Source organism: Loxodonta africana, chromosome 22 (assembly GCF_030014295.1).
Source record: "Loxodonta africana isolate mLoxAfr1 chromosome 22, mLoxAfr1.hap2, whole genome shotgun sequence".
Lineage (NCBI taxonomy): Eukaryota > Metazoa > Chordata > Mammalia > Proboscidea > Elephantidae > Loxodonta > Loxodonta africana.
In genome coordinates, this window is record NC_087363.1 from 43,288,788 (window position 1) to 43,300,859 (window position 12,072).

At 46.1% G+C, this 12,072-nt stretch overlaps 1 protein-coding gene across 10 annotated transcripts in view; it reads left to right on the forward strand.

Annotated features, from left to right (window-relative positions):
• SRGAP3 (SLIT-ROBO Rho GTPase activating protein 3) overlaps positions 1-12,072 on the forward strand; it is a 335,902-nt gene that overhangs the window by 307,242 nt on the left and 16,588 nt on the right. For all 10 annotated transcript variants that reach the window (XR_010319058.1, XR_010319059.1, XM_064274982.1 and 7 more), the window contains 3 exons: positions 261-366; positions 579-806; positions 3,548-3,627. Coding sequence is in view for 8 of the 10 variants with exons in the window: in XM_064274982.1 (XP_064131052.1) it covers positions 261-366; positions 579-806; positions 3,548-3,627 (414 nt within the window). In the remaining 2 variants the exon portion in view is untranslated. The remainder of the gene's footprint in view (positions 1-260; positions 367-578; positions 807-3,547; positions 3,628-12,072) is intronic.

A 12,072-nucleotide genomic window follows, 5' to 3' on the forward strand; every position in this document is an offset into this window, starting at 1 on the left:
AAGGCACCTCTCTGTAGGTTTCTCCATCCTGAAGTCCCAAGGATGAACTCTGATTGGCTCTGACTAGGCCGTACCCCCTCCCTGAACCAATCCTTCTGGCCAAGGGAATGTGATGCTCTGATTGGCCAGGACTGGGTCACATTGATCCTCAGAGTCACAGCAGAGCTGGCCCTCCTTGAACCACTTGAGCTCTGTAAGAGGTGGGAACCAGTACACTTTTGAGGATAAAACGCACCCTGAAAAGCCCCTTTATGTTACAGAACTGGAGACCCCAGCTGAGAGGGTGCACCAGATCCAACAAATCCTCGTCACCCTGCCCCGTGTGGTCATCGTGGTCATGAGATACCTCTTCGCTTTCCTCAACCAGTGAGTGTCTTTGGCCTGCCTAGCCAAGGGGGCCCTTCTTTGACTCTGCCCTGGCCTCCTGGGAGGGGGTATACTGAGGCTTTTGGTGGTACTACTATTTTCAAAACAGAACACAGAACCTTACTGGATTTGAGCACAGCCCCCAAAGAAGGAGACCTCAGGGGGAAGATTGGCCTTTCCCACGTAACTTGCGGGTCCCTCCTCTCTTCTAGCCTCTCCCAGTATAGCGACGAGAACATGATGGATCCCTACAACCTGGCCATCTGCTTCGGGCCCACCCTCATGCACATCCCTGATGGGCAGGACCCTGTGTCCTGCCAGGCACACGTCAATGAAGTCATCAAAACCATCATCATCCATCATGAAGCCATCTTCCCCAGCCCCCGGGAGCTAGAGGGGCCTGTGTATGAAAAATGCATGGCTGGAGGGGAAGAATATTGGTAAGATTCCACTCCTCTTATTATTATTGTTATCATCATTGTTGTTGTTGTTCACCAGGAACAGTAAGAAGCTCTTCAATTTTCTTACTGCCTTACTGCCTGTACTTCCATAGACATTTTTTTATTTTGAGCTTCACAACAGCCCCTTATGCAATAGATAGGAATATCAGTCAAGACTCTGTTGGTTACAAAGAATACAACTCAAACTGGCTTAAGCCAATTGGGATTTTATTTGTTTCCTTAATTAAAAAGTCTGGGAACACGGCTTCAGGTATAGCTGGATCCATGGGCTCAAATGTTATTGTCAGAACTTGGTCCTGGAGTCTCTATCTCTTGGCTCTGCTTTTCTTCTGTATTGGCTTCATTCTCAGGTAGCCTCTCCCTTGGTGGTTGCAAGAAGGCAGCCAGCAACTCCAGATTTAGAACCCATTTTCTCAGCATCCCCAGTGGAAAAAGAACATCTCCTCTCCAAATGTCCCAACACAAGCCCAGAAATTGTGTCTCGTTGGCGAGGCTTGGTCTGGTGCCGGCCCCTGAACCAATCGCATTGGTAGGGGGATGTAATGCTCTAACTAACCAGGTCGAGTCACAAGGAGGCAGGGGAGTGACTAATCCACACCACCTCCTCATGAAATGAGAGTGACAGTTCTCACCATTTCCTCCTCCCAGCTAGGAGTTCTCTTTTCTACACAAAGTAAGTTCACTTTTTTTGAGTGCTCCACACTAGGTGACGGCATTGGGTTTACACTAGGTCAACAATGTTTAGGTAAGCCTTTCTGTGTACCTGGTGCTGCACTGGTCATAGGAGGAATATTTTACAACCTTATTAACATCAGGGCTGACTACCTTCCCTAGGCAAAGACCTTACAATGTGGTAAAAAAAAAAAAAAAAACCCACAATGTGGTGAAGACAGGAAATTCAGAACACCAAGGGACAAAGACCAGTCAAAGGGGTTCTAAGTATGTCTTTATTTCCAGTCCAAGACAATTTGCAGCTATATACTTAGGTATTGCCTGTACTGCTTTCAACCAAGTGCATACAGAGGAGTTTGTCTTTGGATTATTGAAGCATTCCTGGACTCTTGAGTTGCCTTAGTTCTGTGGACATATTTGGGCAACTGCTTCAAAGGAGGGAGGTGTTCCAGCCCCTTTGTTACCCTCCCCACAAAGAAATAATGGGCCATAGTAATGTCTAATCACAGCTGTCTAATCTCATGGAGGGCATTCAGGAGCAAGTTGGTCCCTGTTCTGTAACAGAAACATTTAACAGCCACCAAGCATAATTTATGGACAAAGAGGAGCTTTTCACACAGTTTTTGCAATGATTACCAATTCCCTTTCCTTGCTGTGATATATAATTAATGTTCTACAAAGGAAACACAGATCTTAGCGTATTTATCAAAAAACAAACCATAATAACCACGCTTTTCTTAATCTCATTTATTTCCCATGAGAAAGGAAAACTATTAATTACATGGTAATTTTGATGGAGTTTTCAAGGCCAAAAAGCGGGGCTTGGCTGAGGGTCTCTAATCAAGTAGACAACATTCATTCATTCATTCAACAAATGGTTGCCAAGCACCATCTGTCATAGGCCCAGCCTTAGCCTGTGAGGCAGGGATGTGACCACATTGACCCCTGGCCCAGGGAACTCTAGTGAAGGAGGAAAGAGGATGCTCCAGAAGCAGGGCTCCTAGGTCAATCTCAGGACTCAAAAAGGGCCCCCTAGAGGAGCAAAGACTGAACTGAGACCTGAAGGGTGAACTGGAGTTGGCCTGGTGAGGAGTGGGCAAAGAATGTTCTAGGTCCTGGGAACAGCATGTGCAAAAGCCCAGAGCATTCAATAAAATGAAAAACAGTTAGCATGGCCAAGTGTAGCGTGTAACAAGGGAGTGGTGAGAAAGAAGGCTCTGTAGGTTAGCAGGTGCCAGGTATGGAAGCCATTTTGCAGAATCTGGACTTTATCCAGCAGGCAATGCAGAATCTTTAATAATAAAGTCCATATCCCCTGAAATGGCATTTAAAATGTCATCTTCTCTGAGAAGCCTTCCCTGACCACCCTGTATTGGTAGTCTGTGCCATTCTTGTCTCTGCTCATTTGTTTCCTATATAACACGTATTTCAGCTTATAACTGTTTTATTTACTGGCCTGTTTACTTGTGTTTTTTTTCCTGTTCCCCCTCTAGAATGTAAGCTCCAGGAGGGCAGGGACCTTATCTGCCTTACCATCATTGCATCCCTTATATCTAGCATAGTGCCTGACCTGTATTAGGACTCAACCAAGAGCTTAGTAAAAAGACTGACTATGTGAGTGAGCCCTGGCCTCAAGAAGCTTATAATCTAGTGACGGAGTAGCAGATGGTGAAACGATGCCAGCACATTCTTAACTAAACGTGGTGGACCCAGATTCACTCAGCCACCATACACATCATGAGTGTGAGCCTGCTCTCACCCTCGGGAGGATTGGGGCTTTTGCCCAGCAGCATCTCCAGGCAGCCCTCAGGGACCCTGAACCTCATTAGTAAAGTGCAGGGCTGCAGGGGAGCTGGAGGAGAAATTCAGGGGAGCTTCATGAAGGAGGGCCCATGGATGGAGCAAAATGGAGAAGACAGGATACCATGGGCCTGGGCCTGATGGGGGTGAAGGCCCAGAGGTGGAGTGGACTACACCCACAGGAGGCTGTGAGTGGTGTCAGGGTAGACAGCCCCCTGGTGAGTCCACCTTCCTGTGTTTCCTTGCAGTGACAGCCCACACAGCGAGCCAGGGACCATTGATGAAGTTGACCATGACAATGGCACTGAGCCTCATACCAGCGATGAAGGTGAGTGAGGGGGGTGGGGGTTGGGGCCAAGGAACTCCCCCAGACAAAAAAAAATCAAACCAGTTGTCATCAATTGATTCCGACTCATGATGACCCCATGTGTGTCAGAGTAGAACTGTGCTGTACCATAGTGTTTTCATTGGCTGATTGTTCTGAAGTAGATTGTTAGGCCTTTCTTCCAAGGCACCTCTGGGAGGACTTAAACCTCTAACCTTTCAGTTAGCAGCTGAGAGTGTTAACAATTTGTACCAGCCAGGAACTCCTAGGAACTCCTCCAGGAGCCAGTGACGCTGGCTGTTTACTGGCCCAACCACAGGGCTGACCCATATAACCCCTCCGGCTCTCCAAATCAGCCGTTCATCCTTCAGAAGAGATAGGGACCCAGTGCACTCCAATTCACCATACCTCACACCCACTGCTTCATCCATTTACATATCCTGCCAGCCCATGACCCAGATCCTAAGTGATGATAGTGTCCCAAGTAGGAAGCCAACTTTGCCTCCACCCACGCCCCAATCCCTCCAGCAAACCTTTGTTGAGTATCTTCTGCACTAGGCCTATGCTAGGCACTGGAGCATGGCAGTGAATGAGACTCCTGTCTGGTCATCACCTCACCTACACAGCCTGGCAAGCAGCTCCCCATGACACTGAGTGACAATGTCAGACTACAGATGTGTCTCCAGTGCTATGGGCACCCAGAGGTGAAGCCCAAGGGTGATGGTACGTAAAGTATAGCAGAGGGTGAAAAGGTAGGGCCAACCCAAGCTCTGCAGGACTTACCAGGCTCCCCTACCCCTTCTAGACAAGAAGAAACTGAACTACGTAGACATGTAATCTGGGTAATATAGACCCAGGGCCAACTTATCCCTTAGACAGAATAGGCACAGCACCCAGAGCCCACAAAGATGTTTTAATTTCTTTTAAAATCAGGAGAGATAAATGAACATGATCCAGCCTGGATTATTTCATCTTTACACCAATGCAGTGGTATAATACAATTTTTAACTTTTTTTTTTCTTTTTTTAAATGAAGGAAGGGGAACATGAAGATACAAGTACCAGGGGCCCACAAAAGTTATAACGTGTCCCTGTATGGACCAAGCATAACTCTCCTTTCTCCCTGTGAAAGCTTTCTTTGTTTGTTTTTAATCATTACTTAGCATTTCTCTTACTTGGCTTTTGCATTTCCCTTGTGGAACAGCCCCAGGCCCTACAGGCCACCACATTTACCAGGAGAGTCAGGTAGAGGTTCTGGGAGTTGGCTAAACAGGCCAGACTGATAGATGAGTTCTCACATTCTAGTAGGACTATTTCAGTTGCCAGTGACAAATTCTCCAACTTGAACTGACTTACCCATGAAGTGTAATCAGCTCACACACTTGCAAAGTTCTAGGGGAAGTACGGATGGCTTCAGGCACAGCTGAATCCAGGAGCTCAGATGATTTTGCAGGATTTTGTTTCCATCTTCCGGTTCTGCTTCCCTCTGTGCTGGCTTCATTCTCAAGTAAGATATCCCTGTACAGTGGCCTCTGGCAGGTCCAGGCTTTCACCATCCTTGTAGCCAAAAGTTCCATTCTTTTCTACAATGATTCCAACAAAGATCCTGGGATTGAGTCTCTTTGGACTGACTTGGGTCATATGCTCAAGCATAATCCAATCACTGTGGCCCAAAAGGAAGCTAATGGATCAGGCCTGGGTCACAGACGTGGGAAAGCAAATCCAGATGTAATGTTCCGAATCCTGAAAGGCTGAGGTCATCCTGAACTGAGAGACTGTCCTGTGGGGCCTTTGTTAGGAGATTTGAAGGCATCCACCTACTGCTTATTTGCAGTGATTTGCTTTTCTCTCATCTTTTTTTCTCCCTTCCTCCCTCTCTATACCACCTCCAGTTCTCCATCTCCCTCCCATCTCCCATCTTTTTTACCAGCCCCCGCCCCTTCTCTGCTTCTCTCCATCTGTTGCTTTCTTTATTTCTAGATTCGTGTTTGTCACTCTCACCCCTGATTCTTCCTCTCTTTCTTCTTCTGAGTCTCTGACTCTGTGTGTGTGTGTTCCTCTGTGTGTGTGTGTGTTTCTCTTGCTGTAGACCTGGCTCTCGGTCTCTGTTCCATGAGGGGAGAGAGCTACCTCTCATGTCAAATGAGATAGACTGTGATTTTTCAGAATTAAGATTTGTCAGGGCTGCTGCTGGCGGTGGCAGTTGACCCACATTTCCACCTTCCTGGAGCTGTCTGTCATCCTTTCCCTGGCGGTTTTTCTGAAGCTCCTCGGTCTGATGGGCAGAGGGTGCTGTGAGCATCGAGACTGAGGATGACTGAGGGACAAAGAGGATGGGGCTTGCTGGGTCGGCGAAGAAGCTGCCATGAGACACACCCAGCAGATTCCTCCCCACTCCAGGACCACCTCCCAGAAGGTGCTGCCCCCCTTGCCCCCAGCAAAGACTCACAGTTGTCCCTGGAACGGAATGAGTCCCAGCATTGTATCCACTGCCCGAGGACCCTTGCTTCTTTTGCTCTTTGTAAGGCTGCTGGTTTCTGAGAATGGGAAAGGCAGGGAGAATCATCCTGGAAGTCTGTAGCCATGCCGGCGAGAGGTACCCTCATGCTCCCTGAGGCCCTCGAAGAATTCGGGGTGTGCTGAGGGGGGTGAGTCTGGGCCATTATTTGGAGGAAAACTAATTGCCTTTTCTAGATGTTTACATTCATGCGGACCCCCCACCGAAACAATCACAGAAATATGGAGCTGCAGGGACAGTTGAGGGTGCTGTCTGGTCACAAAGAAAGGCAATCTGGATTTGAAAGCAAAGGGAAACCTTTATGGCCATGTGATCTGAGGCAAGCCTTGTAACCTCTGGCCTCAGTTTCTTCATCTGAAAATGAGAATGACACCATCAAGAGAATTTCGAGGTAACCTATGCAAAGCAGCTTAGCCCAGTGCCTGGGACAAGTAGGTGGGTAAGAAACATTAATTGACTATATATCAAGTATGTTGTTGTTAGGTGCTGTTGAGTTGATTTCAACTCATAATGACTTCATGTGACAGGGTAGAGCTGCCCCGTAGGGTTTCCTAGGCCATAATCTTCACGAAGTAGATTGCTCCATCTTTCTCCCTCGGAGCTGCTGGGTGGATTCAAACTACCAACCTTTCAGTTAGCAGCCAAGTGCTTAACCCTGTGCCACCAGGGCTCACTGTATCAAGTGTAAGTCCTTCAAATTCTGGTAGGGAAACTGAGTCTCAGAGAAGTTTACCGCAGATCAGTGGTAGCCTAAACTTCCTGGTTTCTTTGCCTATTTCCTCTAAGCCACTTCATATGTGTGTGTGGGGGGGGGGGGATCATTAATTTCTTCTTTTCTCTTGGAAACACTTGAATGAATGGAATCCAGCCAATGTCAAAGGTCAAATTAGCCATAGAACCAAGACTGCATGTTCTTGTAGTAGAAGGGTCAACTGATGAATGACCACATTGGATGGACAGTTTAGTTACTTGGGCATCTGTTGCTGTCTTGACAGAACCTGTACTGACTGATGCCTGTGTCCCGCTTTGAGTGTATTGGCATATTGTGGTTACATGACTGGAAAATACATCTGTGCACATTCACTGGTTTCCAAGATTTATAAAGAAACCACGGTTAGGCTGAGAAGCCCTGATTGTCCAAACAAAACCAAATAAAAGAAAAATCAACGCAGCTATTCAAGAGCAACCTTGTGAATCAGATGCTAGATGAGGAATGATTTTGCCAGTTTAAAAAACCATTCAAATAGGTAACAGAAGCACGTTTATATAGGTACAGTGTATCAGTTTTCAATTTTAATTGTACCTCCATTCTCTCACTGATACCCACTGCTGTCGAGTTGATCCTACTCATAGCGACCCTATAGGACAGCGTAGAACTGCTCAGTTGGGTTTACGGAGGGATCCCTGGTAGCACAGTGGCTAAAGTGCTCACCTGCTAAACAAAAGATCAGCAGTTTGAACTCACCAGCTGCTTACATAAAGATTTACGGCTTTGAAATCCCTTTGTTCTATAGGGTAGCTATGAGTCGAAATTGACTAGACAGCAGTGGGTAATCTTTAGGAAGCAGACTGCCACATCTTTCTCCCATGGAGCAGCTGGTGGATTTGAACCACCGACCTTTCAGATAGCAGCTGAGCACTTAACGACTATACTAGCACGGCTCCTTTTCTCACTGATATTTTCCCAAAATTCTGAGTTGCCTTTGACCCCTCCCCATCATCCACATCTAGAAAGCTATTCAGCCAAGGGTTGTTAACCTTATCTACTTGGACACACATATGGCTCTGTAAATGGGCTTTAGGAAGTCCATTGTGGGAAAATTTTGTTTCTATTGATGTGCGTTCCTCTAAGAGGGTCCATAGCTTTCATCAGATGGTTCTAGGCATCTACTAGAAATCAGGGTAAGGATTTTATTGGTTTGTTTGTGGTTCCCAACATTTCTTAGTAAAAACTTTCAAACACAGAAAAGTTGAAAGAAAGTACAGTGAACACCAGTGTACCCATCACCTAGTTTCTACAATTACTAACTCTGTGCTCGGTTTGCTTGATTACTATCTGTCTACCCATCTACCCATCCATTGCATTGTAATGCATTTCCATGTAAGTTGCAGTCATTAGTATACACCACCTCCAAACACTTCAGCATACAAATAATTAACTCAATATTGTTTGTCGTCCTTAATTGGAAGTAAAATTTACCTACACTTTTTTGAGATGTACACATCTTAAGTGTATCATCCCATGAGTTTTCATAAATGCAAAAACTTGTGCAACTGAAACCCCTCTTAAGACATAGAACATTTCCTGCATCCCAGAAAGTTCCTTCATGCCCCTTCCCAGTCACTTCCTCTCCCCACTACCCCGGAAGCAAACACTGTCCAGATTTTTTTCACCATAGATTAGTTTGGCCTGTTCTAGAACTTTATATAAATGGAATCATACAGAATGTAGTCTTCTGGGTCTGGCTTCTTTCTCTCAGTATAGTATGTTGAGATCTGCCCATGTTGTGTGAATGACAATAGGTTGTGATAATATTTAAATGGTACTGCAGTCAGTTGAGTGACGAATGCCCTGATTTTGCCCAAATCATGACCACCCTCCCTGTAAAAAGTGATTAAAAAAAAAAAAGACAATAGTGGTGTCTTGGTTTCCTAGTTCTGCTGTAACAGGAGTACTACAAGTAGGCGGTTTTAAAGAACAGAAATTTATTTTCTCAGTTTAGGAGGCTAGAAGTCCAAATTCTGGGCACCAGCAATAGGGGAAGCCTCCCGTTCTGTCAGCTGTCGGGGAACAGCCTTGTCTCTTTTCAGCTTCTGTTCCTGAGTTCCTTGGCGAACTTCACGTGGCTTCTATCTTCCCCCTTTTGTGTTTGCTGATCTCTGCATCCATGTTGATTCTTACAACTCAGCAGTGATTAGGCATGAGACACACCCAACACTGGTAGGGCCTTATAACAGAGAAAAACCTATTCCCAACTGGGATTACATCCACATGTATAGGGATTAGGATTCTAACACGTACTTTTGGGAGACACAATTCAACCCATAACAAGTGGCCACTTTATTATTAACTTGGCTGATGTTCCTAATCCCTAGTGCAGAGACACCCTACACCCTACACCCTGTGGCTTAGGCCTGACACCTAGGGAGGTCTCTCCCTTCCTCCTAAACCAAGTCTTAATCTTAATATCAACTGATGCTGTAGCCTGAGGCAATGAATGAACCAAGGTTGTGAGTGAGAAGAGAGCAGAGGGAGGCCGAAGGACAGGCCCTAGGTCATTTTTTACTTTGGGTGCAGGGAGGCTGAGAGAGGAGAGGGGGCGCATACAAGTTCCCACCTTTAGCACAGTGACCCTGACCCCTCGTAAACCAAATCTCCTCTGGGCCCCTAGTAAGCCTGTCCTCTGAGGCAGGAGCTGCAGTGCGTGGGGATGGAGTGAGGTGGTGTTGAGAGGATGGAGCGTCTCCTCTACCATGCAGGCAGGACTCAGGACCTGACTGGAGTCTTCTGGGAGGGCGTGGTTAGAGAGGGGGATTCCAGCTTCCTGTTGGGTGGACACCCTGGGTGATACAATCAATTAAGATTAATGAGATAGGCTGCTAACCCAAAGGCTGGGGGTTTAATTCTACCCAGAGGCACCTTAGGAGAGAAGTCTGGCGTCCTGAAAAATCAGCCATTGAAAACCCTATGGAGCACAGTTCTACTCTGACACTCATGGGGTCGCCATGAGTTGGAATCATGGAAAAACGTTCTGAGATGGGGACGATGAGGGCATGAAGTTAAGTTTGGGTAGGTTGTGTGGGAGAATCACGTATTCTGTTTTAGATATGATAAACCCAAATAATAAATTTATTAGTAAATGGTAGCGATTATTCCTGCTCCTACCACACACACTTACGTAATGACTTCTGCACACACACGTTTCCTCTTAGCTTGCAGCTCAGCCCTGTGCCTCCGTCTTCTTCCCTTTACACCCCCACCCCCAGCCCCACATCCCCAGCTCCAGACAATAGCCCAGTAGCTGCCTGAGCCTCTCTGTGCTCCTAAAAACACCTGGAAAACCTGGTCAGCTCCTTTATCAGCAGTGGGAAATCTCGTTCAAAGGAAATCCCTGGGGCGAAAAGCGCTTTTAAGCCCTGAGAGAGCGAAGCCTGTCTGGGTTCAGCTCCTGGGCTTGCCAACCCTCTGGTCTTTCTCCTGCTGCCGGGCAGGCAGGCAGACAGGTTTCTGGGAAGCTCCAGCCCATGGCTGGGTGGGAGATTCAGAAACACCGCAGCAGGGAGAAGGACAGAGATGTCCCTCTTTTACTGAGAAGATGACCCTGAGTCAAGATCTGAGTTAATCTGACCCATTTAGCTGTGGTGTAGTTTCTTCTATTTTTTTTTTCTCCTTGCCTCGCCTGTGTCAGAATAGCTTTTAAAGATATTTGTCAGGGAGCCAGCTGGGGAAAGCTGACAACTGTTTGAAGCCTGCTTGCTGCAGGAGACAACAGGCAGTGAGATCCTCCTAGTGCTGCTGCATCTCAGGGCGCCCAGGCGCAGTCTTTGTGAGTCACCTGCTTACCCAGGGGAGCCCTAGTGTGTGTGTGGAGTGTGTGGATTTTCTGTGCCATCCATGGCCCATAGAAGAATATCGAGTCTGGAAACAGCAACAACATCTAATTCTTAGACAGAGCTAGCTGTGTGCCAGACACTGTTGCAAGCAGTTTATGTATATTAACTCATTTCCTTCTCACAAACAACCCTATGGGGTGGGTACTGTCATTGTGATTTCCACTTTACAGATGAGAAGGCTGAAGCTTAGAAAGGATAACTAAGTTGTCCAAGGATACCCAGGTAAACATTGGTACCTTGGCTATGTGGTGGACAGGTGGGTGGATGGATGGGTTTATACCCAATAACTCATGATGAGTGGAGCTGACAGTGACCGCCGAGGAAGCTTAGCAGAGGAAAGGACTCTGTGGGGTCACTTCTGTTACCCTACCTTCCATTAGAATTTAAAAACAAAATCCTACAGTGTATGCAGACACAGTGTTAGTATTATTTTTATATGTTAAAGATCTTTGCGCTTGCTTTGAAATATGAGTAAATTAATACTCACACACAATCAGGTTTCTACCAAGTGTGGGCACCCCTCAGGATATAAGCTATAAAACCAAACCCACTACCTTCGAGTCAATTCTGACTCATACCAACCCTATAGGACAGAGTAGAGCTGCCCCATAGGGTTTCCTAGGCCGTAATCTTTAAGAAAGCAGACTGCCACTTACTTACTTCTTTCTCCCATGGAACATTGAGTCAATTCCCACTCATAGCAACCCTATAATGGAGGTTAAATAAATCATAGGCATAACCTCCCTGCTTCCCAAAAACTCTTTTCCCCAAACATCACTAGCTGTATGGTCTCGCCAAACACTTAATCTCCCTGCGGCTTAGATTTCTGGTCAGGACGTACCCATCGGCTAAAGCCCTTAATAATTGTATTCACAATGACGACGGCGGCCATTGACTGAGTCCCAGCTGTATGTCCGGACTACACTATACACTTTCATGCATTATCTTTTTTTCTTCTTCCATCTTTTTATTCTTGTGAGCGTTTTACTTTCTGAAGGATTTCAAGAGGTTTGACTTCTATGGTAATTTAAAAAATAGACTTTATTTTTAAAAGTTTTAGGTTTACCGAAAAATTGTGCAGACATTCGCAGACAGTACAGAGAGCCCCCATATATCCCCTTACGTCCTCCCCTTCCCCCCACACTGTTTCTCCCTTTAGTAACGTCTTGCATTCTTGTGGCACATTTGTGACAATTGACAAACCAATATTGATATACTATTATTAAGTAAAGTTCATAGTTTAAGGGTCACACTTTGTGTTGTGCAATCCTATAGATTTTGACAAATGCATAATGTCATGTATCTGCCATTACGGTA